This window comes from Paracoccidioides brasiliensis (assembly GCF_000150735.1).
Source record: "Paracoccidioides brasiliensis Pb18 unplaced genomic scaffold supercont2.5, whole genome shotgun sequence".
Lineage (NCBI taxonomy): Eukaryota > Fungi > Ascomycota > Eurotiomycetes > Onygenales > Ajellomycetaceae > Paracoccidioides > Paracoccidioides brasiliensis.
The window spans coordinates 523,493-551,434 of record NW_011371362.1 but is presented as its reverse complement, the minus strand read 5'-3'; the positions used below and the strand labels follow the sequence as shown (position 1 = coordinate 551,434).

Below are 27,942 nucleotides of genomic sequence, written 5' to 3'. Positions count from 1 at the left end.
GTAATTGTTTCTGAAACTAGGTATGACAAATCAGAAGTGGTGTTGATGATGATGATGGACGTCACAAACTCATGGTTAGCCACTCCCATTCTTGGCTGCCTCCTTGTCTGGACCCTGCGGCAAGACTATGGTGGGCAGGATTCTCAGCAGCCGGTGGGAGGGTGGTAACTGGCGTGAATGGCTTCGATCTATTCAGTGGCGTAGATGATTTATTATCGTCATTTACTACATCGCGCATTTCGGCTTCCTGGGAACCCTGGGGTCCAGAAGGTGCTTTCTCGAAGCGGCGAGTGCGCTTCGTCACGACTTGAACAGGGGCTCGTACCTGAGCCAGGCTACCTGCTAGGGAAGTTAGGGCAGGCTTAGGTGGAGCAGCGGCGATGGGTACAACGCCGCTTTTTGTAAAGCCTGAAAAAACTTGAGACGTATTTCCTGGCGCTGAGGCACTACTTAATCCCGATGCAGAAGACAGAGGATCTGAAGCACCTTGAACTTTACTGGACATCGACGTTATTGAAGTTGATTGCTGGATGAAGTTCTTTCGTGACACTTTCTTGGCGGAACGGCCTGCAGAAACTCCAATCGGTAAGTTGTTACAACTTCCTCTGTTGCGCTTTTTAATAACGTCAGTCTTCAGTGACAGTGGGCGGACGACTCCATGTAACTTTAAGAACAGCCCGCACGCATTACAAAGGGGTTGACCTTCCGGGTTTCTGCGCCATAAGGGAGTGGTTTGTGTGAAACAGTTTGTGCAAGTGGTGGGTGCACCAGATTGTTCGGTTTGTTTTGCACCTCCAGGGGATGAAGGCCTCGACGGGGACGCACTGCTGAATCCTGATCTTGGAGGAGAATTTGGTGTTGTATGTGGCTGATGATTCATGCTCTGGTGGAGAAGTTGAGTCGTATTGGGGGTTGAAATTGTTCGGGGAATCTTTTGCCTTCTTGGATCTTGGTCACGATTACGTATTTCACTAACCGATGTCGCAGATCCATGAGTACGATCCAAGCTTCCACGATCCCAGTCCCGGCTGACATCAGCCATCTCTGCTCCGCCAATTGTGATATGTCTTCTATGATGACCCTGGAAATTGTTTGCCGCAGAGTTAAAACATTCAGGGAAGTGCGATTCCCATTGTACGGCGGGATTATTGAGGTCAATGGACGAGTCGTCGATCGGATTACAATCCATCTGCATTGTCATGGATCTGTCGGGAAACGGGTTGCCATCTTCTTCTTCATTATCGGAATCTGCACCGAATGAAAACATATGCTGCTCGTTGTTAGGCAAGTTCAAAGGACGAGACAGTGGACCAGAGGAGAAGTGTGTTGGGCCCACGCGCTGCTGGGGGATCGAAAAACCGGGGGACGGAATACTCCCTCCCCCAATGCCGCTGATTGCATTGAATGGGGTTTCATTGGCGGCACGATAGAAGAATCGAGATTGGGAAGACCCAGCAATATTTGAGGGTCCACAAAAGTTCCCCGTTGACTGATGTGTCCTCTGATCGACGGTACTATGCTCAAAACACATAATTTGATCATTATCGAAGCCCGCTTGAGGGGTTGAAGCAACAGATTGATATCCGGAAGGTGGCGGTGAATAAAATTCGGCTGAGTTGAGAGAAGACCCCATTGGTGTGTGAGAATAAACACTCTGGAACGGCCCACCAGTCACAAGAGGAGATTCAGAGGGCGAGAAGGGGTAACTCTGCTGGAAAGGGCCTGCGGAGGTGAGAATCGGGTCGTCGCCGATATGGAATGTTTCGAGGTTGGAAGGAACAGTTGAGGAAGTGTGATTGCCAAGTGGATAGGCGGAGTGAGGGTGATCAAGGCTGTAATCAGCCATACCGGTATCAAAGTCGGATTCGTTGGGAATCGTCAGGTTTACGACAGGAGGCACCTGGGGAGACGATTCAGCTGGCCGCTTTCGTGTCTGATAAACCAATGTCAACAGAAAATATACATGAAAAGCTACCACGATAGCGTCTTAAAAAATATATACAAAAAAGACCTACGTTTCTTTCGTCAACACTAGTCTTGCGGACTCGTCTCTGGACGTAGCCAAATTCATCGTTTTGTCGACAATGCTGAGGTGGATGTGGAAACGAAGCAGGAATAAAGTTGCCTGGGGGACGGAGGTGCTGGTCGTTGCGTGACTTTATTGGGATAGCCGATGCCTCTGCATGGCTTGAGCTAGCCGCCTCAGCGGGCGGGGACGTTGACAAGCCTGAAGGTGAATACACGGACGATGGAACAATGAAATCGTCAAGATTCATTGGATCTGATTCAGCAGCCACTCCATAATCATCGACCCACTGTCGAAGTCTAGCAATCCCACTAGGGCCACCAGCAGCAGCAGCCGCAGCAGCTGTTGAAATTTGACAATCGTTTCTATTTTTATTCATTGCAGTCAGTGGCAGTACCATTTAATAACTGGGATGGAATGAGATATAATAGGTCCAAAGCAACCACCATCAATAGAACTAGGGGAATTTCGATAAAGAAAATGGTTCAACACATACTCCGGGGCTTTCGAATTGTTCGAAGCTCCAGGCTGCTTGGACATTTTGTTTTGTTGCTGCTCTCTCTTCTTTCTCAGACTCATGGCCATCATGCGCCAGGTCAGGTTCTCCATGCGCTCCTGGTTGGGCAGCTGGGACTTGGTACGGCTGTATAGCTTCCATATTTGGGTTGCCAAGGGATCCTGCTTCTGCATTTCATCAGTATTGTCAAGCCCACTGTGAGAGGCACCATCTCTCCAGTCGGGGAAGACTGATTCGCGCAGTAGATTCCCGCCAACAATGCGGTCGTGGAGTGATGGCTCCAGGGTGGTGTCGTTGGAGAATGAAGCTTCCCACAAATTAGTGAGCTGAGGGGTGTTGCGGGGCTGATACAATTGGCTAGGGCTAAAATCGCCAGCGCCAAACAACGGAGGCGAGGATTGGTCGAAGCTGAGATTGCCTTGAAGTTGGGCAGGGGTTTTTGCTAAAGTCTCGAGAGTGGAGAGAGATGTCGATGGAGAGGTTGTAGTCAATGAAGAAACAGAGGGTGATGAAGTGATATTGGGTCGAAGATCAAGGCAAGATGCTGCTGAAGCCCCAGTAGTAGCAGCGTTTGATGTTGGAACTGAGGTGATGTTGGGAGTGTTGCTGGCTGTGGGAGAGGGATTATTGGGTCTGGACAAGTAAGCAGCTAGATAGGCTGCTGCGTGCCCCCCACGCTTTCGGTATGGATTATTCGTTGACGACGTCGACATGGGCGAAATCCGTGCTTCCATGCAACGGTTTCGCGAGCGTTGCCGTCGGTGAGGTCCGATAGGTACATGTACAACCCACGGTGACGACGATGTTTGGCGAGGAATATGGCAACAACGGTGATGGTGGGTGTGGCCAAGAGAAGGAGAAGAGAAGAAGAGGAGGCAGAAGACGAAGAAGAAGAGAAGGCGATGAGGAGGAGCCGTCAGACAGAGAAAGGCGGAATTCCCCGTTTAAGCCTTCAGTTAGTTATATAATTTTTCCCTTTATAACCGTTTTGGAGAGCTGATCTTCGATGATCCGCAGCTCAGAAAAGGTGATGATGTGCAGACCTACTCCGAGTTAAACTTCCTGCAATTCTCCTAGGTTTGCAGTCTGAAGCATACCAGATGTTGCTGATTATTTCTGGAATGGTCAATGCTGCGCCAGCCCAAGTCGTTGTGCCCGTGGAATGTGGAGGTTTGAAGGTGGATGATTCTTGGATGTGCAGTCCCGTTGTCCCAGAACGGTTCCAGTACTGCACCGTATTTGGTATGGTATACATCGGTACGGATGTATCATACTTATACTGTATATTACATCTTTACTGCGCAAGAAGCGGAGAGGAATATTGTACAAAGCACATTCATCGTTCACAATCCATATCTTCATAGGTTTGGGATATAAAGAAGTTGGAGAGATTCAGTCTGAGAAGGCTGATATATTTCTTAATGAGCTCAAACAGGTTAATGCTACTCAAACCTGTCCTGAAGAGATTTTTGAAACTACAGACACTCTATTCATTTTTGCAATTTGTCTTTGTCATTCCATATCCATTCCATACACATGGGCTTATATAAAATAATCCATGTGGAATGCTTAAACTTTAACTTTGACAATCTCGTGCTTTGATACACTTTATGTTAAAAGCAAAAGTATTTCTCTATTAAATAATATATATACATATATAATATACAGTACATTACTCCGTATACACATGTGGTACGAATACGCCGTATTTCGGGTAGGATAGGAACCAGCGTTGTCGTTCTTCATTCGATTGCCGTTTGCATCAAATTAGTTCAAACAATGCAGATAACCGTATTTTTTAAGCGCGCCAGAAGTAGATACCAGGAAAGTATTTCTATCATAGCACACATGAAATAATACAACTCCCGATCCTCTCTCCGTCATCTCATGAATCCCAACAGCTTCCCTCTCGCACGGAGCCTAGCTAATAGTCACAGGAATAGTCAAGTCGATGTCTTCGGGTTTTCTTCGGGTGCGAAAGTAAATAAAGTATGTATTGGCATCACCTAGGCGTCATCGAGCTTAAGCTCAGTGTTGTCTGGCAAAAGCTACCAACAAGCGCCCAACCAAACAACCGCCCCATCACGCACCAGGTTGGTAAAATAGTGTACAGTACGTGTGGTACAGTACGTGTTCAGTACGTGTACCGGGCCTCGCCAGATAAGTGAGCGCTGCTGGGAACCCCAACGTCTCTCAAAACCGTCCCCTGCAAAGATTCCATCTATCGGCAAAAACGCCGTTGTTCATTGGTTGGGGTCTACTTTCCGCTTGCGCGATTACCAACACTCTGCATTACTGGCGAGTTCAGTGTCAGGTAACAAGCGAGCTCTCGAAAACAGGGTTATTGATAGAAGCATAGAGGCCGAGACAGGCCTTAATGCTCCAACACACGCACGTTCCCGCTCCTACATCCCAATCTTTATGGTGGCGTACCCCGCCTCTGAACCACAATGAGAGTCTCTTTCTTCGCACCAAGCCATGCAATTCCTGTATGTGGGGGGGCGGAATTCATCCTCTGCAATCCACCCCTCCGCTCAGGCGGCTTTGCAAACATGTGCTTTTCTTGGCAGGTTTCATCGTTGGTTAAGGTTGACTTGCTGGTGTGGATTTGAGATGCACACTTTGGATGAGAGTTTTTAATTCGGCTAGGAGGGTGGAGCTCGAAATGCTGGTTCATTCACCGCCTTTCAGTGAGATGGTTAAGCCGATATGTGGAAACTCCTATCGCTTGACAAGTGTAGTTTAAGTGTCTTCCGGACAATGAATTCATATGCCCTACGTGAACACATATGGAACACTCATTCACTCTTTGAATGAGACTGAAAGATACTTAGGTGAGAACCAACTAATTCACCACCTACTTGGATACAACCACCTAGTCGCATGATTCTCTACCACTTCAGAAATTTGCAGTCAGATAACTACCCCAACAACTATATAGAAAGTTGCCTAATTACAGAGAACTTTAACAATTATTCCCATTGTGCTGGGAGCCGGTATGAAAAGTGTGTTCTATAATACCACAGCCCACTGCACTGTGTATGCTCACTTTTGTGGTTGTTTATTAGACTGCTTAAACCACTTCTCTTTTATAGAAGATCCATCCCCTATTAACAGTCAGATCTCTCCCTGGCTCATATATTTTATAAATATTTAACTATGTATAATCATCTGACATCTCCTAACCAGCTAATCAAAAGCTTGATTAATTGAATTAGATAAGCTTTAAAAACTTGAGATATTTTTAATTTTCTCACTTTTAAAAAGACTTGGCTATTATATATTATAAAATGTAACAGTAACAAAATATTTAAAACCTATATTCTATTTTTAATAAAAATATAAAAATAACAAAATATTTAAAACCTGTATTCTATTTTTAATAAAAATATAAAAATATAATTTTTAATATAATTATTATAAAAAAAAGAAATAATTTTAATATAATTATTTTTAAAAGAATAAATAATTTTTAATAATTATGAGAGATATAAAAAAAGTTAATATATAAATAAAAAAATTAATTAAACTTAAATTTAAATTTATTATAATTATTATAGTTATTTAAAATTAAAAGTTAATAATATTAATTAATTATAAAAAGTTAAATATGTTTATTAAAATTTATATATTTTAAAAATTTTAAAAATTAAATAAATTATTAAAAATAAATTTAATTAAATATATAAATTTTATATAAAATTTTTTAAAATTTAATAATTAATTTAATTATTTTTATATTTTTTTTATTTAATTTTTAAAATTTTTAAAATATATAAATTTTTTTAAATAATTATTAAATTTTTATAAAAAAAATATATTATTAAATTTATAATTAAAGAATTAATTTATTTAATTAATATTTATAATAAATAAAATAGTAAAATATTATAATTAATAAAAATTAATTTATTAAATAATATATTTAAATAAATAATTAATATAATATTTAGTTACTATTAAAGTTATTAATTTTAATTTTATTTAAATTTTATATATATAAAATATATAATATATTTAAAAATTATATTTTAAAAAAATTAAAATAAATTTAAATATTAGAAATTTAATAATAATATATATAAAATTTAAAATATTTTATATAATTAATAATATATATTAATAAAATATATTTAATAATATATATAAATAAAAGTATATTATATATTTTTTATCATAATAAAATATTATATATATTAAAAATTAATATTTAAAAAGTTAATAATATTTTTTATAATTATTCAATAAATATTAATTAAATCTTATAATATATATATAGAAATTAAAAATAATATGTATTGAAAAATAAATAATATTTAAAATAATTTTGTAATACCATTTATTAAAATTTGAAGTATTTAAAATGCTACTAGAGAATAATTTGCAAGGTAATTTATAAAAAGCAACAGGCAGTGTTTTTCAATGCTAATAAGCTAACTGATATAGTTGCTTTTATTTAGAACACTTGTTTGCCTCTGTAATGTTGCATCAATGTTGTTCAATCGATTCTGAATTCTCTTGTTTAAAATCTCAAAAGCCGACTGGGATAACCTCTTCATAGGGCTCCATGGCGGATAGTTGAATTTGGGGCACTGGAGATGAAAAAGAGTCAGGTCGTTGGATTAGCGTTAGTTAACTGACAATAAGTTACAGTAGTTAGTTAAATGAAGATTTCAACCTTACTCTGATGAGCGGGCAAGCCATTCCTTCGTTATCTATGGTACGATTTGTATGGACTAGTTCAACATCTGTGGACACTCCGTACCTTAACTCCGAGTCACTTTCCCAGCTCCTCCCCAGAAAGTTTTATATTATAGGGACCGAAACAAAAAAACCGTGTTTTCCTGCGTTTCGACATCTTATCAATTCCCTTAATCGGGTTAGCATGATAATTGTATCGCATTAACTATGAGGCTTTTACATTCTGATGGATACCACATTCTGCAGGGAAGAATCGTTCCTCCATTTTTTCCCCCCTCGGGCATCCGTTTAACTAAGGAACAAAAAATCTCGGTGGGAGGTCGTCGATGGTTCCTGACGGAAAGACATAAAGTTCTGAATAATACTAATGGTAACAGTGGATTGTCAGATGATTGGTGTGCGTGTAAACTTAACAAAAGAGCCGAGCCGCGCAAACTGAAAGAAAATAGACATGAGGTTTTGCCACCACCCTTGCTTTCTGAGCCACTGCGATGGTTGAAGACCGAGGCATTTTGAAGGATGACAGCCTAGTTGGTGAAGGTCAGTGGGGGGTGTATGGAACTACAGCGTGCAGCGTGCCTGTATATAGTTAGTAAAAGAGGAAGAGACATCTCTCCTGAAAACCTTCCTCTGCTATAGCGTGTCATGGGAGAAATTCCAGAAGACTAATTGAGCCTCGTCGAATAGCGGCGGACGAATAATGCGGTTGTTAAAGTGTAAAACAAAGTTGGACAACTTAAATGCAGACGGGACGAAAAAGGCTGTATGACATGTTCTAACGTCCAGCGTATGTGTTGTCCTACACATGCGGGGCACAAGGTGGACAAGGTGGAAATTCCAGAAGTTTTTCTTGAAGCCCCAATCCCGAATGAAAATCTCTGGTCTTGGATTCCTTCAAGGGCTGCGTGGGTCAAATGACAGCAGCTATGGTATTCTGATCGAATCGGTACCGATCAAGCAAATTGGTAACGAAATACTATTATTTGTAATATGTTTTCCACAGCGTTCGGTAGTCGAAGTCCGCCTGGCGGGATCGAATCGGCAGTGAATATGTTTGTTAGTCGAACCGGGAGCTCTGAACAGTTCAGAAAATCGGTTAATAAACGGAAAATATAAAACATAATTTAGTTGTCTCTGGCTGCACGGGGCCGTTGAAGATACTGCGTAAAAACTTATCAAGCCTGGGTCGAGCACGAGTCCTCGCGACAAGAACCCGCACGCTCCAGCAGCCCTGCTTCTAGGGAGGTCATGGCGCTGTTATTTATCTCCTCAGTCGTCCCCCAAGTATCGAAGTTATTGACCTGGTGGGTTGGTAAAAATTCAACCTTGATACTCCCTCATTCAATGTAGTAAGGTCAGTCAGTAAATTGATAGGAAAATTTTAAGTGTTTTTCGTCATAACAATTTTTGAAAATGCCATCTCAGCAACTCAATTGAGAATATTGACATGAGATAATTTCCAAGAAAGTGAATCTAAATGAGAGCCCATGCTCTTAATAGTGCATAAAACCAGCTTCTCAGAAATGTCTTCCAGTGAAATAGATGTTCTCAATAAAGTTATCAAGTATGTAAAACCCTACAATATTCTAAAACCACAAATTACAAAGATGATAAACAGAGGGAGATAGTTGTGATTCAAAAAATAAATTTGAGAATGAACACGGTATGCAATCAATTCTGTCAAAATATCTCAAGATGATGAGATACATCTGCGAGAAATAACTCACACTAATGACAATTATCTGCCAAATCGTGTATCGACAGGTCGGACTCGCGAAGTTCGCAAGGCGGCGTCAAGACGCATATAATACCGAATCCAAGCAAATAGAACAGGAACAATACCGCTGGCCTGTGCCTCTGCATCTTGGACCCCACTCGTACGTGTAAATTGCAAGAATGTACGGAGTATTAGTGGGCATAGGAGTGTATACGGGGTTGTAAATGTCCTGAACGAGAAATGCGAATAACATATGACAAACGAATGACAAACCGCCGGTTTGGTGGTAACTAACGAATTAAGGATCGAACCTTAGGGCTTGACTGATCACGTGGATAACCGGGGTAGTTAAAAGTTTAGGAGGTAAAACGTTCGAACCTCGAACCTCAACCTGAAGTTCAGTTTACACCAACGTCACGCGAGCAGCCAGTGTCGATGCTTGACGTCTAACATGACCCCGTGTTGGAGGGCGGCGGGTTATTAAATCTAAACAAGGATCTCCACTCGGCTTTATGGATCGGAGTTTTGCTGCCCTGAGCATTTAACCGTTCCCCCTGTGAATCAGGTCATGTCGTCTTGTCAGCAACGATGAATTAATTATCCGTTCTCCCTGGAATAGCCCACGGTATTAGGTATTCTTTGAATCGTGTCTACATAGGGGGTTACAGGTAGTGATGTCTGCGGTGTGCATTATCTTCTCAGATGAAAACAGCAGATATGTTGGTTAGCATAAAGGGGCCGAATGCCATATACCAATTCAAGGCGATATGGACCATCGGAACACTTTTCCTTCCCAGCAGGGGCAGGCTTCACTCGTCGAAAAATCCCCCGCCACCTGTTCCCAACGGCACGGAAAACCTGGAGATCCCAAGGGTTGCACTCTGTCCCTCCTCGACCTACCAAGCGAACTGCATATACAGCTCCTGTCCTGGCTGAACTTTCGTGACCTCCAAATGCTTCGTGCTACAAACAGCTATTTTCGCAACCTACCCTCAGAGGCGGAAATCGCCCGTATCCGACGCAGCTACCTCAGTGATCTTGCTCGTGCGGAGATAGAAGAAGTCGCCAGATCCACAACCCTCACGCTATCACGATTCTCAGCCAATGAGGCCGACAACGAGACCAAATTCATTTCCCCACAGCGTTTGACATGCTACAGCTGTCTCCGGGATCTACCAATTCGTGCCTTCTCTAGCACACAAACAACGCGACGGCGAGGGAAGGGACACGCAGATGCCGCTAAACGCTTCTGTGCCGATTGTGCTCTCCGTCTCCACAAATGGGAGCCAGGGATCACTCTCTCGTTCTCTTGGGGTGAAGCGGTATATTGCCGGCGGTGTCGCGAATTGAAGCCATTACGTGAGAATGAGACCGAGTGGGCGAGGATTTTTGGTTTGTGTGAAGGTTGTCGAACTCTGCTAGGGATTCCGGATTGGCATCAGCATGGTGAAGGAGAAGGGGCGCAAGGATTTTGGTATGGAGCGAAAGAGCTGCTAGATCGCACTTTTGCGGAAAGAGGTAGGAGAATTGGGGAGAAGGACATAGAGGATATGTGGGAGGAGCTGAGGGCAAAAATTGCTGAGTTGAGATTATCGGAGGAATCATAAGACTAGAGGGGTAGGCATAGGTAAGTTAAGGCAGAGTAATTGCTTATCGGGATGCAGCATATGACGTGCATCTGAGCCTTTTCTCACAGCTTTCATTAAGTTAACTGCTGATCAACTGTCACATCATTCAAGGAACATGATTCAACCTGACGATTCCGACAAAATAAAACACACACTGGTTCTTCCTCAAGCCTACCTCACCCGCCCGGCCACTCCTGTCGCTGGGCGAATTCCTCCGACATTATTACCCTTGGAGTTTTGGCCCTGAGGCAATCGTTCCCAGCGGAATGAAAATGGCGATTTTATTTCTCGTGATTCTTCACATTCCCATGAAATTATGTCAGTCTGATTTTGTACAGTGATGGTTCTAGAGCAATGAGCGTGGACCCATCTAACATTGTCCTCTTTAATACGTGGGAAGGATCAAAGCCTACCATGAATCTTGGAAGGAAACAACCCTTTTATAAAAGTCGAATCTTCCGTTTCAGTTGCACACCTGGCTATACAGTATATATACAGCAGGAAACAAATCAAACTCATTATACGATCTCAGTGCCAAAGGTGGACTCAATCTACCAAAACATCAATCGAAAGAACCGCCCAAACTAGGTTCTGATTTCCCTTCATCCCCATCTGTTTTGACCTTCCCATATCAACATACTCCCTTTTTCCAATTATAGCACTTTTGCTTCAGACAAATATTTTTCGTGCTACGAGACACAGCCACTCCGACCCCAAATTCGGTCATTGCCAACGCTCATCAGGGGTAAGCGTCTCTGGCTCCCTGATAACGAGGCGAGAAATGACATTGTCGTTGGGTTTATGTGTGAGTCAGGAGGAGAGGAGACGTCTGTTAATCGTCTTCCTGGTACGATGATATTGGCATTGGGATTCGTCATCGATTGTTGTGATGGATCCACCCAGATGTGCAGAATGGGTGGCGGCACACTTCATTAGTATATGTGGTTTCTTATGACGGGAATTTGTTACATCTCCCCTGGTGGTAAAAAAAAAAAGCGCTTCAGGAAGGCCATGTGGTACGCTGTATTGCGTACTCTCGAGAGTGTATATACGAGTCCTGAATTCCTAAGCGGCATTGGTCATGGTTGATACGGTGTGTTTGGTTTAATATCTACCAAGGTAGAGGTGCGGTGAGTCTCATTAACCAGATAATCACGCGTTCAATAGGGGTTCTGGCGGCGGAGGTGCTAAGCGTGGAATCGTTATGTTTCATTGGTCTCACAGTTGCAATCTTTATTTTCTGTCTCTCCCTGTTCTCGACAGGGTGCTGTGAAAGAAACGTCCTTTTCGCGAACAAATCCACCATATATCATTGCCTCAACCGTACCCTCATTGGAATCGGCCCCCAGTGGTTACCAAGCAGTACCAGTTTCAAACGTGGAAACTAACGAAACGAGCACAACTTCGCCGTTAAAATCATATAACAAACATATTTCAACCGACCAGGTCGAAACTTCTCCCGTAGTATTAATGTACATGTTTGCCAAATAACTATACATATACTATCTACAAATACCAATGCACATATGCACGCACATACTGTACAAACACGAATGGATGCAAATCAAGGGGATTGACCTACGGTTCAACACCCAGATGTGTTGAAAGGACAGAAAACGAGGCAAAGTAATCGGGGCACGAACGATGACATGGTAGAAGGGCGGACCGTTTAAAAAGAAAAGAAAGGAAAGGAAAGGAAAGAGAAGAAACGCAAATATACATATGATGCAGAAACTGACCCTTTTGACGAATGGCTACGCCTATCTTAAACACGTACCCATTACAACAATAATTAGCCCCGCCATATATGTGGCCTTCCTTCACCGCATCATACTCTGTCTCAAGCAATCTATCCTGCACCAACGGCCGTGATCGGAAATCTGTAAACGGGAGAAAGCAACCTTGTAAAAACCAGCAAAAGCGATCCGCCGCGGCTCTCAGGTCTCCTGACAGTGGTCATCGCATTGAGCACTTCTCCGCAGCCCTCCCCACGCGAATAACTATAGGGACATCCGCCGCCCTGGCCTCTCGGATACAGCACGCCATACACGTCCGTTTAACGCGGCCTACGACTGCATTTACACCGACCATTGCACACCATGAACGTGCAAAGAGCTCTTTATCATTGCTACCGCGTGCGTCGATGATATACGTGTGTTTCTGTCGCAATTGTTCACGCTTTGGCCCGCGATCAGTCGCGAACGATAGATAGTGTGTTGGAAAGTGGAATGAATGATGTTCTGTAGGGGGGGGATTTGGTGTCGCAGTTGGTGGGAATGGGGTCGATGGTAATGAATGGATGGGGATATAGCTGTATGGAAACGAGTCTGTGTGAAGTGGGTGGCCAGGGAGTCGGGAGTAGCAACGGGGTTTGCCCTTCTTGGTGATATCATTTTTGTTATGCGATGACCGGCGCTTTTCATTTCTGAAAGAATTGAGACGGTGGTAGTGCCGGTTGCGCCGACCGAGCTGGGAGCCGAACGGTGTATTGGGGTGTGCGATGTAGCCATACGGTGGAAGGCAAGGGAAAGATGATATGAATGAGACATTGTACTTTATGTGGAAGGTAATTTTAGATGGTGCTGATGAGGATGGGGCGAGTGTAAATGTTAGATGTGCGGTAGCCTTGCGAGGGCGCGCAAGAACAGAAGGATTATGTGAGCGTTGTATAGACAGGATGGAACTTTCATACGATATGTGGGTATCAAGATCTGTGCCGGAGTGAGCTTCATCAAGCGGCAGTGAGAAAGCGGTTGCTGTCAAGTCACCCTCCACTCCAAGGGGAGACGAGTCGAGGAGAACCTCTATGCCCTGGTTTATCCGGGGATTTACATTATTTTTGATGTTGTTAATCGTCTCGATCTCAAGCCAACCATCGCCGAGGGGAGCCCCTGTCTCATCTAGTGGAATAACCGGCGTACTGATCCAACCCATACAAATGGAAGATTCGTTGAGGCTGGCAAGGATCCGACCGACAACACATGCTTTACTCCACCAACTGCGGCCTTTGTATATAAATGCACCATACAGATTAGCAATGGGCCCAAGCCTTTTCACCGCCTCGGGGTCGTTCTCCAGAAGAGTCGATATCAAAATGTCGCATATGGATTCACCTGGCATGACCAATCCAGTTAGCCAAGTACGAGATATCCACCCTCCAAAGTAGAGGTCCGAATTACCAGCAAAAGTGCTGCGGTCGTGGAGTTGGATTAGGTTTGACGTGTGACTTCTGCGGTACATGTCGCATTTTCCCAGCGGCTTAATGTTGCTCGGCAGGGGTTCTGTGCGTATTGGTGAAGCAAACATGCTCAGCAAATTCGATCGATCCGTAAAGGCGGCCTCCAATTTCTCCGTCATGATATGCTTCATCTTTTCAAAATCGGGCCACCTGAGAATTTCTGCAAAAACCAGTAGCGCCTCAAGTTGTTGCCATGGGTGTCGCGGAAGCTGAATGCAGTCAGTGATCTGCATCTCTTTGGACTTCGCTGCTGAGGGCGTGGGCTGGTTGTTCTTGGCTTTTTCTTTCACGATCCGATTGGTAGCAGGTTCAAGGTCTGCCTGCGGGTGATAATGGAAAGTGAGGTTCTCGAAAACGCGACGACAAAATATTAATCCCCAATCCGATATATCTGACCGCAGGCCATTTATGATGTAAATTCCACTTGCGGTAACAGGTATGTCTGTAGATTGGTTAAATATCCGGAGTTTTGCTGCTGCATCGGCACGAAACAAAATTTCAGCTGACAGCAAAATCTGCATGAGAAGCCACTTCCGTTCCAGCAGCGCAATTTTTGAGCTCTTTGATTTTGGGACATTATTCAGACAATCGCCGTCCTGATGTGGAGGAAACTCCCAGAGGATTTGACCCGCACGGGTCCTCCACTCGGCTAGGCTAAAATCTACCCAGGCACCCTTGATGCCCAGCACTTGAATTAGCGTACTAATCTGGAACCGAAAGCTATCGGGGTGTTCCGCATCGACGTTGTTTGGGGGCGGATATAAAAACGTGCTGAAGAGATGACGGTGGAGGTCTGAGACTGACTGTCTGTCAAGCAGGGTAACAGACTGTCCTTGAAGAGTAATTTGGTCCTGCACATTTGAAAGAGTTTGCAGCCTTTCTGTAATGGTCTCCATGGAGCAATCGCGGACACCAATGCGTTTCCAAGCAGCAGGGCCTTCCGCTATCAGTTTCAGACGATCGAGATTGGCATTGGGACGATAATCGGAGTAAGGTTCATTTTTTCCATTCGACCCGGTTATTAGATGCAGGTGCTTATCGAACTGGCGATGCCGAACGGAACGCTGCATTGGTTTGGGCTCATACAGAATCGGAAGCTCCATGAAATTGCGAAATCCAATACAACCATCCTCTTTCGCCGTAGACGAGAGCATGCTAGGGATCTCAAAAACTCCGACGTCAAAAGACGGTCGTCTGCTACCGTGCTTTGCAGTTAAGGTATCTGGATATATTTGTATTCCTCCATTCTCCGGCGATACCGGGATATGGGCATGGAGAGTTGACAGCGTGAAGGAAGGGTGTTGCAAAGGATTTCGATCAGTGAGATTTTGGATTCTTGTGCTCTCATCCCATGGGAAAATCACATGAGGATACCACTGGGGACGTTTCCCTTTCTCCAGCAAAAAGTGTGGCGCTCCAGAAAAGATATATTTCAGTTCATTTTCGGACAAGGAGTTCGAGGTGTCTGAGACCTCTTCCAGATGGGTTGCAGATTCATACGCCTCCTGGACTTCAGCGGGAACAGCCGGCTTGGGAATATATATACTTGGTCCCGAAACCCTGCGTGGATTGTCCGGACGGGAAGGCGAAGTAGAGGACTCAGAAGTTGGTGGATATCCTTCTTTTTTCTTTTTGTTGACGGTTAGCTCTATCCTCGTTTCCCCTCATAGATCTAGTTAGTGGGGTCGAATCACATTGCTTGGATTTTTGTCCTTTGGTGAATTTCCCTCACGCGAGCGATGCTGCCCAACAAAAAGCCTGGATATAGAATATTTTCTTCCGGTGGAACCGGACTGAGCCTCTCCAGATGCCGTTCCACTTCCGCGCTTCTTGCCATGCGTAAGCGGCATTCTGGAAGCTCAGGTTTAACAACGATGCGCGCAGAGTTGTCCCTGGCTCTAGATAGTTACTCTGTAGACATGGAAACAACGGAATGACAACAGCAGCGCCAACGAGGACACTGGAAGAGGACCAGAGCTATTTGCCATGATCTTGAGGGCAGGATGGAACTCCCAATGCCGAAGCACGCTTCATCCTGGCGCCATTGAACTTATGTAAGCTCATAAACTCCCCCTATCTAGTAGTTAAGTTAACGAGCGGAGTCCAATAACTTTTGAAGCCGAACACGGAGGACAAATAGATGACGTATGAAGCACCAACTGCAGCAAATCCCGATTTCTCCCCGGTTCGGGAGAGACAATAATTAATCTCTTTATCTCACGGCGAGCTCAACAACGCGAACCCGGGTAATCGTTTTCATTACCTGTTCTGCCGAAGTACTGAAGGTTTGGGTGCCTTGGTAGTTTCTTGGCTAAGCGTCAAATGCTTTCCAGCCTATTTTTCCTGCGCGTCTCGACGCCTCGGATATAGCCATATTTGTGATTGACAGGGCAGCGGATGTGCCTGGGGTTTGCTGGGTAGCGCCGTTTCTAAGTGATAGCATTCTCAGAGGAAGAAGTGGACAAGAATTCACTCTGTTCGAAATAGATCAGAAAGCGGCACCGTGAGACATTCTTCAAGCAAGGGTTTTTGGCAATATGAATTGCTTACCATCTGATATTTGGCGGCTCTTTTTCTGTCTTGCTGTCTGCAAGTTTTACTTGTCGCTGGGTACGATGCATACACAGGTGCCCTTTTCTTCCTGCTATCCGCTTCGATGTATTTCAAGAGGCAGAGAGAAGTGTGAATGGAAGAAATGATTCTACGGTGCGTGCTGGGCGCTAATATGACCAGCTTTGTGCGCCACTGCAGGTCACTGATTTTAGTTCGCGGACACTCCCATCTTTCACATAACTAAAACAAAAACAAACGACAGCCTGGAACTGCGCATCTGATTTCTGTCATTATTAGTATGCTACAATAGCTAATATGTAATCACCGCTTCGGAGCATATCCCCACTATTCGCTGAGAAGTGGGGCCGGGATTGAGCTGTACAAAAAGCATGCATATCGGGATATTATATTGAAAGCTGTCAAAACCGGGAAATTCGCAATCCGAACAGTGCATCAGCTGCTTGGCTGGGGTAAGAGACGGTTTTCTTCCCTGAAATTGTAACTAACAAAAGCTGGCGGAGAAAAGAGACTGGAGATAGAAGAACTACGCCATGGTCTCTCCACAGGGAGAGGAAAAGTAGCCTACGTTCACATGAACCCACGCCTGTTATCGCTGTCAACGGTGCTGCTGGTACACCTCCCTACCCTAACAATCGCTCGGTAGGTGAATCGATAACTAGCTGACAGCGTCGACAATCTGTGCGACATCTGAGATGCATCTTGCGCCCGCACATGTAGACATCTCTCAAGTTCTAGAAAGAGTGCGACTTTACAACCTCGGTCTAGCATGTTTGCTCTGTTGGAGGTCAAGATATTTATCAATATCAGCAATTGAATAATAGCAAGGACATTCTATTGAAGTCAAAACCGCACAGAAGTTCTCCTTCTATCCATGGAGGTTCAAAAGGGGGGGGGGAAGATATGTCGAGGCAAGCAAGGGGTGGATGAACGAGAAGAGAAGTTTTACTCTGCTTCAAGTCGCATAGCCGAAACAGACAAAGGTGTCTTTCATGCATGGGCTGCAGTGTTCTCCGCACTGGTCCATGTCTTTTCAATACTAAATAATCTAGTTGTGTTTTCGTGACTACATACAGAGCGTAATTATTTCCTGGAATAAGTTGCCATTGGCGTGGGTGGATCCCAGGGCAATTGCAGATGACAGGAACATCCAGGCATCCAGGGGGACCCGTAATCATAAAAAAGGGATTAATTAAAGTTGTCACGGATTCCAAAAAAAAAAAAAAAAAAAAAAAAAAAAAAAAAAAAAACCAATATGGACAAACGAAAACTCAAACCCATATCCGTTGTGAGCTCGAGATGAACCCAACCTCGGGATGTTGATCTCGAATCCTGGAAGCTTCGTACCCAATCATCTGCATCTCGCTTAAAAGGCTGGCTCCATCTGTACTTTCTGCGTGTGGTGGCAAAGGCGCAGTTTTGTTTGGCCAAATGTTAGTTGGGGGGGCGCTCGCTGGATGAACTTTGAACAACTGGCTTTTTTGCTGAAATATATTTAATTTGATACCCCCCGGTCCTCGTGCCTCAATCTGAATGATATGGTCACGGTTTCGGTGGAACTGACCCTAAGAAACAGGGAATTGCATCGTTGTTATCGGGGCAAAGGAAAAAGGAAGAAAGGAAGAAACGCAAAAAACGACAAGAGTATAACTTGTTCTGGGGAATAATTAACCCGCCTGAAGGTCTAGAAATTTGGAAATGAAGGTCTAGAAATCTCTCCGTACTAAGTGCGCGTATCTGTTTAATAGCGCGGGTTTAAATGTATTGAGCAAATCAGGGTCGTTCGATTACAAAAAGATGCCGTTATTTTCTTTTCATTCGCTCGACATTAAACATTTGTTTGGGCTTGCGATGATACTTTTTCTAGAACTCTACAACATAACCTCGACACAAATGAGCTTTCTCCAGGCTTTGAATATTAAGAAAGGAATATTTGAGATTGATATTTTTTTTTTTTTTTTTTTAATTTTTAATTTCCAATAGACGTGAAACTCATGAGGGATGAAATGTGGATTGGTAGTTAAACAAGTCATTGGATGTCCATTCACAAACTGCATCACCACTCAACAGCCATTTTCTTGAGAAAGCTAAAGAGAGTTCCGTTACGCTCCGCAGAGAATAAGGTAAAATGGTTGACAGGGGTCTTTAGCTCTCATCTCTCAGCTTCTCATTGCACCAGCAACTTGTACAGGATCCCGTAAAATCAACAATCCACATCTCGTCTTCTGCGTCCGCAAGGACGTTGTCTGGTCTTACGTCCCACCCAAATAATTACCAGCCTGGTGAAGTTCGTTATCCTCAGTTTCACCGGCCTGATGTACCACTCCTCCAAGGGGATGATGACCTGCGTTAAACTAAACCTACTTTTTTATAGAAATAGCGTATGGCGGAACCCGATGTAGGCGAGCAGAATTCTGGGCATTCAGCGTCATCTCTACACCCAGCGGAGGCAAAACTGAGGAGCTCAGGTTACTCAAATCCTATCGCCAAGTCCAGAATGGCAGAGCAGGATGTCGACTTTTGCGTTTAAAAAATGCTTGGAGCTCCCATTGTAAGATGGCTTACAAAAACAGCTCCTTGTCTGTGCCATTGAGAAATACTTTTGAAGGTCACGCTGGTCGCTTTTGCTCCGCATCCCAGGGGCATCTGCGTTCATAGCAGCACTCCAGAGGTGGATGCGCGGTGAAATATCCTTTGCCTCAGGTAATTGCTGTGTTGTAGCCAACTTGCCATCGACATCCGAATGATTAACTAGGTAGATTATCGGAGTGTTGTAATATTCCTCCTCTTAACGTGGTTGTTTCGTGAGCTCGTTGGAAAAGCACGCCTCCGCCCCATCCAAGTGACACAGCTTTTCCGTCGGGTCCGGTTCATCGGGGTTGAAGCTTGAAAGCCGTCATCATCCATGGATAACGAGGTCAACTATTCGACGCAGGAAATTGTCCTTAGAGACTGAGCAGTCAATCCAGGTCCAACATTTCCTGCCAAGACTGGAAGATCGTTTATCGTTAACACAACATTGCGAACAAGGTCAGTTCTGTCTTTATCACCACAAGCAAAATGGAATTTGTCTTAAGGCGGCGAATCATGCGCCGGAGAGGGCGTCGAGGTTGAGGTTGTGTTTAGTGGTGATTTTCAACCATCGTTTAACCGTAGAGGGGCTTTGTCGCCTTGAGAGATGATGCATTCTCTCGCGAGGTCGAAGGCTAGTTAACTATAAAAGTAAGACGAGAGAGGTCGTACCATTTGCTAGCCAGCCCCTCTCCGAGTTACTTACAGAGGTTCTGCGTGGGCACTTATATTTAACAAAACAGGGAGATATTTCCCAACCCAAATACAATTTAATTAGTAGTTACAAGTTTCTACAGATCATCTCTTAAACGGCCCCACTTTTCTTTGTGGAAATTTACCACTAGTTTTATATATGAAATCCAGTTCACTTAAAATGTGAGAATCTTTAAATTTAGTCTTCCTCCTCCTGATTATTTCAAAATAATCACAACGCCTACCTACCTCCCTACCTGCCTCACTGCCAACCCTCCTATTCATCAACCTGCTCATCCATTTCACAAGGTAGGTTAGATTGACAGGCAGGAAGAGTGAGGCAGCAGACAGGTAGCTGAGGCGGGGGAGTGAATATAGAATGAGTTGCAGCGGAAGAGAAACACCGGCCTGCCCACTACTGCTGCTGCTGCTGCTGCTGCTGCTTGAGACTTATTTTGAAATAGACATGTTTTAAGTGAGATCAGTATTTCACATCCAAAAACCTAGTGGGAAACTCCAAAAAAAGAAAAGTGGAGCTATTTTAAGGTTTTGGGACCGAATTGAGATGATCTGTAGAAACCGAGACCTAAAATTGTATTTGGGCCGGATATATTAATAACTACGTATATACGTACAATGTACTGCGCATACGGAGTACGGAGTAACTATCGTTCATTTCTTCCGGCCATTCCACGCACCGAGAAAGAGAGCCTGGAAAGAGTTTACAGGGGGGGATCTGTAGCTACTCGTTCAACTCCGTAGAGGAATGGATTAATTGACTTAGTTGGCTGTATTGGTTGCGTGCTGGATTGTCCATCTCGTCTTCACGTTTGAATAGCCAGGACCGGAAAGCTTGTCAGAGCCAAAAAATAAGCCTATCCACCAACGACGAGTGTCTATTGGCTGGTTACTGGTCGTTTATCCCAAAGTATGGTCGCCTTGCAGTTGGTCCAATCCAGAGATTCCAACGTCTAACGAGGGATCGAAGATATGCCAGCGGGCAGGGCACGAAGCAATAAAAGTCCATCCCCATCACCACTACTGCTGCTGCTGCTACTTCTACCACTACTACTGCCACTCTACTCTGTACCAGTGACTATGCTGATGTGGGACTAGTTAAACGGCCGCTGTCCACCATCATCGCTGCTGACCCCATCCATCAAACACCAGCACAGTTCGTCCAACTAGTGAAAACACCAGAGTGGGAATTCCTGGTGGGTTCTCTGCCTTAGTTAATGAACGGAGCAAGCCAAGATGTAAACTATCACCCTCAGGCTTCTTCGGGTGACGAAACGATTTTTGAAGGAGTCAGTTGTTCTGTCTGGTCGTAATATTCAAGAGATAAATAGCCGAAGAAGCTCGTCATCTTGTTAACCTTTGGATCTTCTGTGCTCTCTCCCTCTCCTCCCTTGATCTGTATACATAACTTCCTCCCTCTTGTCTGCTCATCCTCCCAGGATGTCCATCGTCCATATTATTCATCTGGGCTGAACTGCTCCATCGCCCTCCGAAACGAATCGACATATTGCCACACACGGATCGTTTGGGGGTTTAATAAATATAAAGTGAGTCTATGCTGCTTTGTTTGTCATCATGTGTTTTGGTTTTGAGCGTCATTCCATTTCTTTGGACTTTGGTTCAGGCCTTCCCGCCTTTTCCATTATGGATCTAGGAGAGTTCCAGCTGCGAGGAAGATTGCGTCCAACTTCGGCCAACTGGGTCTTTGCGTGTATGCGCGTGTACCATGAAGTACCTGACTGGCTCTCCCTAAGCTCCGGGATACCTGGGTTTGACCCGGTGTACCAGAGCCACACCAAAGTTTGTCTCGAAACTTCGGAAGAGTCACGCCGCTCCACACTGCATCGCCTCCTGCTTAAGTCATCCTCCTAGTATATATCCAGCGTATCCCAGCAGCCCAACACTGTGTCTTTTTTATTTTTATTGGTCTCTGTTCTCTTCTCTCTGTACATGTTGCTGCTTAACTGCTCGCTCTCCTATATTACTGTTTCATTCCCTAACTGGTGTTTGTCTGTCTCTTTACCTCTCGTTTCCTTTCCTCTCCTATAGATATCCTCCCCCTTCGGCCGACAGTGTTGCGGGTTCCAACCAACTTCCGTGTCTCCCGAACGAAGATCCAAAGGGACTTGAAGAAGCTAGAATCAGTCTCCCAGGGACATTACGTTTTTGCGGCCCTTACAATCACAATCTGCTCTGTTCGACCATTATCGTTTCTAAACGTTACCACTTCAGGGTATATAACATAGCTCCCCGGACCCCCTGCCTGGCCAGCTCAAGTACGAATAGTATTCATTCTATTGAATATTCCAGCTAATGAAATCCACAGCCACTTCTGCCTTAATTCCGTCATTATCTCATCCTTTGTCAAGTCATCAAACCACTCCTTTAAAGAGCCGCCAACGAACAACCAGCCAAGAACCGAGCTTCGTAGAGCCGTATCACCCACCGATCCATCTGTCCTCTTCTCAACTGAATAGCCCTGTTGCCAAAACCTTCGACTCACCATCACTGCCGCAAATATTACAATAATACAAATGGCACCTCCAAGAAAGCCGCGCTGCCACTTTAAGGACTGTAAAGAACCCGTCCAGCGGATTGTTGGTGATTGCGGATTCTGCAACGGTCATTTCTGTGGTAAACACCGCATGCTGGAATCGCATGCTTGTAGCGGGCTGGAGGACTGCAAGAAGGAGAGTCATGAACGGAATGCGGAGCGGTTGAACGCGGAAAGGACGACGGTTATCAAGGGTGTATAGGCGGTGAAAAGTCTGTAATTCAGGCCTGGGGTAGATCATGATTGAGTCGTGGCAACCCACCCTCACGATATACTATCTGATCCGCTTTCAATATCCCTAGGGTGTGGCATCTTCACCGGCCTAGGGATTTTGGTTGGTTGGACCGTGGAATGCCAAATGGATAAGCAGCTCGAACGTGTGAAGGGGAACAATCATAATGAACCTGCTTTAGACAACCTGCCGTTGAGCAATGTGGTTGAGAGAGCTCAACGCGATTTACGATTATTGAAGGCTCAGCAAAGATATGCTTCAAACCGTGCGCAGGCTTTCCTCCCGCATACGCGCTCTCAGTTTCACACCCACCTTCCCACCATCCCACCTCCACCCCTTTTCCGAGGTTCCCTTCGACCTCTCAACCTCACGATCTTTCACCCTCTGGCTAGTTTTGTCCGATTCTTCATTTTATTATCATTAATTATCATTACTATTATTACTATTATTATTTTGTTGTCCACGCGCGAAACCAATTGCATGGCGTCCGGTAGTTACACCCTCCCGTGTTTCGAAACCCTGGATCTTCGTCCCCTGGATACTTTTGTCATTTTTTCTGGCATAATCTCCCCCAAGCAATCTTACTAACTGATACGTTATCATTGACTTAGCAATTAATTGTCCTCTTTTGTGAATAAGATATCTATATACCATCTTCTTTTGAAGGCAAGCTTGACAAATGCCATATTACCCTATTGAAACATCTGTACATAAACTGCTGGTCTCCTTAGCAAAGGTTTTCTTTTTGAAACGTTATTTTCCCTGTATTTTTATTTAATTTTTTTTTTAAACTAATAATTTGAAGTAGTAAGGAAGTGGAATAGTTGGATACATATTTAGAAACGCTGTCACTTTAGAGGTCATGCGATTTAAACGCTTCACCTGGAGGTAGCTGCAAATCACACACTTGAATCCGCTCGTTCAATTCTCATATATATCATATTAACATAAACCAGAAAGTAATAAAACGAGAGCCTTTCATTCCCACTCTGTTCCCCAAACTGCCGCGAGGATGGTGCCGGCAAGAACGTCTAAAACCTCATCAAATCTGTCTACTCCAGAGACATAAAAACGCTTGTTGCTGTGTACATCTCACAACATCATAAAAACTGTGATAAACCCTCTATTCACCGCGTCAAATACAGAGTGAAGCCTGTAGTTACTGTACATCTACTATATGAACTTATATGGAGGAGCCACATTAGAGAGGCAGGGGAGACACGGAACGAAGCAGTCCGCGATATGGCTTCTATGCCATCGCAACACTCAAAAGAAGCAACGTAGAGGACGAGGGAGGGAGGGAGGGAGGGAGGGAGGGGACGATGTCATGTCCATCGTGCAGGATATATGTACATGTATGGGATTTGGAGATTGAGACGCAATGTCGATATAACCAACCACATACACGTATGTTAACCGGGTCCGATTCGGGGCCTGTGGGCAGTCAAAGGGAAATGTCAGTAGTTAACTTGGAACAGATGGGTCAGGCGGTATATGTATATTGCCAGCCCGCAAAGCCGCAGAGTCTTGGTGAGAATGACAGACGTACATATCGTGATGCTCGCTCAGATTGCTAAGGTACTTATTCAGCTCCTCCACGCGCTCCTTGTGCGTCTTAAACCCTTCACGCTTGAGACGTTCGTCGAGCTGTACGTGGAAAAGTAAGAAGTTAGCAGAGCAGAGCGAAGGGCAAAACATATATATATATATATATATATATTCAAACAGGCTGAATGGAAAACATATATACATACCCTCTTCCTCCGCGCCTCCTCATACTTCCTCTCCGCCTCCGTCTTTCCCACAACGACCTTCTCTGGCCCCTCGCTCACGGCCCGACTCTGACTTCTACTCCGCTCGTCGCCCTCGACACCCCTCGCACCTAGCATAGCATCATCCTTCTCAATACTCCCGCTCCCATCTACCTCCTCAGCACCTTTCGCATTTTCCTTCTTTCGCTTCATCTTTCCCTTTTTACCAATCCGGCCATCCAGTACGGGAGCACCTTTTATCTTGAGCTTCCCGCCGCCGCTAACATATTCGTCTGCGGGAGCCATGGCGTACCTGTACTGCAAGGTTATTGGCGGAGGTGTGCGTGTACTAGGACAGATAGATATTGCTTCATTGCTGCGCAGAATCAATAGCTGGGGGGGGTGGGGGGGGGCCTGGCTGACTGATTAGTGATTCCAGAACCTTGCGACTTGTAGCAGGTTTTGTTCGGAGAGGTTTAGTTGGATTATTCCATTACATAATCCCGGGCTTTGGTATTGCCACACACACGCAAATTTCGAAAGATTTGACTTTAATAGGGGGGGGTTATTCAAGCAAACTTTGAGAATCTTAACTACTGGTTGATGAATTCAATACAGTAATATACAGTAATGCAACCCCAGATGGTAAGTCAACTTGAATTCATCAGATGGTTGCAAGTGTAAACATAGCTCCCTTTCGAGCAATCGCTATTATTATCATCAACATATATACAAACTCTTTCGAGGCACAAAGTGCAGAGCGAACTGAAGATGGATTTTTTTTTAGTTTTTCGCCAAAATGTTCCCAACAATGGATTTCAGTCAAATGGAATTGGCCGTAGAGTAGAACCACCCAGTCTCTTCCGCATCTCTTCCCCAGCAGCAACCGCACTAGGGACCTTGATGCCACAGCAATCTCCCCAGTGATCGCCACCCGTGTCTTTAGAATGGCGATGCGTGTGAGCTTCGCCTTCCCCATCCCCAGAAGCCTGTTCCAACTCATCCTTCCGCTCACCCATCCCAGGCACAGCAGGTATCAGACCACCAAACATGAAATGTTGCATAATAGGCAACTTCCCCAAGACCTCTTTGACGAACATCTTTTTCATGCCGGCCTCGACCTTTTGCCAACTCTTGGCGCCAGAGATATCGTCCAGCATGGGACTGTGCCAGCGCAGCCCCTTGACTGTCTTCACACTATCGACCCATCGAACCTGCTCCAGATATATCCAGTCGCCCCCCTCCTCGTCCAAGACGGCCTTGTTATGAATCCCCAGAGGCGTGATGTAGCGATGGGCAACTAGCTGCGCAGCGCCAAAGAGGAACGGCAAGAAATGATAGTCGTCCAGACCCCAGACGCCATGCGAGCCGGCAGGTTCAAGGTAATAGGTTGACTGTATCCGGCGCAGGAGATGCATGTATCGAACAAACACTCGCAGAACTAAGATGGGGAAATCCTGCCGCTCGAGTAACTCTAGCTGGTACATGCAAAGCAGCCACATGACGAAATTCAACTCGTGGCCAGAGCCATAATCGAGGCGGCTGCGGGAACCCAGCGAGTGCACAAGATATGTCGACAGCTCGTCAACTGGCCCCGTAGTATTGGTATCGGTAGTTTTATCATCACCATCATCATCATCATCATCATCATCATCATCATCATTTCCACCCAAACCGATTATCCCCTGCTGCCACTGAGGGCTCTGTGCAGCCACATCATCGAAGAGCGAGCGGAAGGCGGGATTGCCAAAGCGCGAACCATTCTGATCGAGGGACGGGTGCTTCTCGACAAGTGTTTCTATATTTGCGAGTATGTCGAGGATTTTTACGACGGTGGGGGATGAGGGTACGTTTTCTATGGAAGATACGGGCGTGAACCGGACACTGTCGGACAAATTGAAGATAAACGCGAGAAGTAGAGTGTATGTGGGAGAGGAGAGGAATGCTTCATGGTCCTCTCTGGATAGGATTCGGCGCACTGGATGTGTACAAAGGACAGATCCTCGGTTTGGTGGCTTTGGGAGGTCTGGAGTGTCGGGAGGGGGTTCTTGGTTTGGCTGGGAGCCTCGTCGTCGGCCTCTGCCGGCTGACATTATGAGTCTTTTCGAGAGATCTATCTTTGTAGTCGTGGGGGAGGACAGCTGCTTTTCCGTTGAGGATGCCATGGCTGCGGTGGACTCCTTTCCGAAGGCTGTTAACAGTTCTCTGCATGGACTGTCATTCATCATTCATTCAGCTGCCTTAACTTTTTCCCAAGGGGGTTTGGAAGAATGTGATGGGTGACTAAGCGCATCGACTGCTCCGCATGGCTGGCCCGTGCACCGATCCTTTCATCGGCTCAAGACTAAAAAGTAACGCTAAATCCCGTTGGGACTAGCGCGCTCCCATCGGTCAAACATCTCATCAACACACCAACCAACGAACACTGGGCAGTGAAAGTATGTATCCTTTGGCGATTGTGAGAATGAGAATGCAACTTCTTAGGTGTAGCCGGAGTTGGGGTTATATGAGGGGCTCTTTGTTCTATTGTTTTGCCTCTCGCCATTCTCCGAATGTCCACTGTTTTTGGGTTTTTTGCCTCTGCCTTATATTATAAGCCACGATGACTGTAAAGGTGCAGCAGCAGATTTGCCACTTTTCAAACAAAGCAAGTAGTAGTAGTAGTAGTAGTAGTAGTAGTAGTAGTAGTAGTAGTAGTAGTAGTAGTAGTAGTAGTAGTAGTAGTAGTAGTTGAACACAAAAAAGCACACACATCTTTGAGAAAATCCTCACTGATACGCTTTTGTAGCTGAATGTAAAGTGGATCAAATTCAGCCTCCCCTTGAAACAAAATACCATCACTTACTTTTATGGCCATTTCGAGTGTTCTGCAAAAGATGAGACAGCCGGCGCAGTCGCACTAAAAAGTTAATTGATATATATTCAAAATAAATCTTCTTCAGAGAGAGAACATGCACACCGTAGGGGGGGGGGGGGGGGTTTGTTTACTTCGAACTTCGTCATCTGCGTCTGCATTAGAGCAACGCCAAGCACGGGATCTCACCAATGAACGGTTGCTGCCAGGGTTGGTTGGATCATTCCGTGCAAATGAGCACAGCATCAACCAAAGCCCAAATGATCCTCGCGAGTGGGAGCGAGATTCCTCCTCTTGCCCATCCCCGGGCCTGTCAAGCTAGCGGACGCGAATAAACTTAGTTGATAACCGGATCAAGCTTCCCCTAAGAAGTTAAATAAACAACAAGAACTCCGTTCGCCCTTCCCCGCCTTAATTTTAACAATCAGTTAGTTCATCAAAAACTGCCCTACCCACTCTTCTGTGTTCTATCGTATTTCTCCCCCGAGTCGTCGCATCTAGCTGAGTCACATCCACACCTATAACTACCCTGCTAGTACACCAAAGCAGTGAAATTTAAAGTAAATATATAAAAGACACAAGGGAAGAGAGGGCTATGATGAAATTCTAGCGCCTCCGGAAGCGCCCTCGCCCCAGATGACATCCACCGTCCCCAAACACCACCACCACCACCACGACCACGACACCGCAAACCGGGGGTCTCTAAAGGCCTCCAATTCAGCTTCCAGCACCTCATCCAGTTTCTCCGCATTCTAGCTCACTGGGGCTCCAACAAGCTCACTACGCCACCGACGCCGTCACATCCTCTGGTTCCGGTCCTGCTCCTGCTCCTGCTCCTGCTCCTGCTCCTGCTCCTGCTCCTGCTCCCACC

General features: G+C 45.1%; 9 protein-coding genes across 9 annotated transcripts in view; 4 read left to right on the top strand and 5 right to left on the bottom strand.

The window, feature by feature from the left end:
- Positions 1-61: 61 nt before the first annotated feature.
- PADG_04633 (uncharacterized protein) lies at positions 62-3,256 on the bottom strand (the record flags this gene model as incomplete). The annotated part of the gene is made up of 3 exons (XM_010762016.1): positions 62-1,933; positions 2,016-2,391; positions 2,523-3,256. The coding sequence occupies 3 exons, from the start codon at positions 3,254-3,256 to the stop codon at positions 62-64; spliced, it is 2,982 nt and encodes a 993-aa protein (XP_010760318.1).
- A 6,472-nt stretch (positions 3,257-9,728) lies between these two features.
- PADG_04630 (uncharacterized protein) lies at positions 9,729-10,568 on the top strand (the record flags this gene model as incomplete). The annotated part of the gene is made up of 1 exon (XM_010762015.1): positions 9,729-10,568. The coding sequence occupies one exon, from the start codon at positions 9,729-9,731 to the stop codon at positions 10,566-10,568; it is 840 nt and encodes a 279-aa protein (XP_010760317.1).
- A 1,977-nt stretch (positions 10,569-12,545) lies between these two features.
- On the bottom strand, positions 12,546-15,677 carry PADG_04629 (uncharacterized protein; the record flags this gene model as incomplete). Its single annotated transcript, XM_010761778.1, has 2 exons — positions 12,546-15,455; positions 15,522-15,677. The coding sequence occupies 2 exons, from the start codon at positions 15,675-15,677 to the stop codon at positions 12,546-12,548; spliced, it is 3,066 nt and encodes a 1,021-aa protein (XP_010760080.1).
- Positions 15,678-17,669: 1,992 nt separating this feature from the next.
- PADG_11801 (uncharacterized protein) lies at positions 17,670-19,305 on the bottom strand (the record flags this gene model as incomplete). The annotated part of the gene is made up of 4 exons (XM_010762222.1): positions 17,670-17,963; positions 18,763-18,853; positions 18,999-19,149; positions 19,224-19,305. 4 exons carry the CDS (start codon positions 19,303-19,305, stop codon positions 17,670-17,672), a joined length of 618 nt encoding a protein of 205 aa, XP_010760524.1.
- Positions 19,306-21,324: 2,019 nt separating this feature from the next.
- On the top strand, positions 21,325-22,157 carry PADG_11800 (uncharacterized protein; the record flags this gene model as incomplete). The annotated part of the gene is made up of 2 exons (XM_010762221.1): positions 21,325-21,551; positions 22,007-22,157. The coding sequence occupies 2 exons, from the start codon at positions 21,325-21,327 to the stop codon at positions 22,155-22,157; spliced, it is 378 nt and encodes a 125-aa protein (XP_010760523.1).
- Positions 22,158-22,214: 57 nt separating this feature from the next.
- Positions 22,215-22,436, top strand: PADG_04628 (uncharacterized protein; the record flags this gene model as incomplete). The annotated part of the gene is made up of 1 exon (XM_010762014.1): positions 22,215-22,436. The coding sequence occupies one exon, from the start codon at positions 22,215-22,217 to the stop codon at positions 22,434-22,436; it is 222 nt and encodes a 73-aa protein (XP_010760316.1).
- Positions 22,437-23,930: 1,494 nt separating this feature from the next.
- Positions 23,931-24,523, bottom strand: PADG_04627 (uncharacterized protein; the record flags this gene model as incomplete). The annotated part of the gene is made up of 2 exons (XM_010761777.1): positions 23,931-24,113; positions 24,221-24,523. The coding sequence occupies 2 exons, from the start codon at positions 24,521-24,523 to the stop codon at positions 23,931-23,933; spliced, it is 486 nt and encodes a 161-aa protein (XP_010760079.1).
- Positions 24,524-25,035: 512 nt separating this feature from the next.
- On the bottom strand, positions 25,036-26,382 carry PADG_04626 (uncharacterized protein; the record flags this gene model as incomplete). The annotated part of the gene is made up of 1 exon (XM_010761776.1): positions 25,036-26,382. One exon carries the CDS (start codon positions 26,380-26,382, stop codon positions 25,036-25,038), a length of 1,347 nt encoding a protein of 448 aa, XP_010760078.1.
- A 437-nt stretch (positions 26,383-26,819) lies between these two features.
- The window catches only part of PADG_11799 (uncharacterized protein), a gene marked incomplete at both ends in the record, with an annotated part of 2,298 nt that continues 1,175 nt past the window's right edge, over positions 26,820-27,942 (top strand). The window contains one exon of the mRNA XM_010762220.1: positions 26,820-26,943. Coding sequence (XP_010760522.1) covers positions 26,820-26,943 — 124 coding nt within the window. The remainder of the gene's footprint in view (positions 26,944-27,942) is intronic.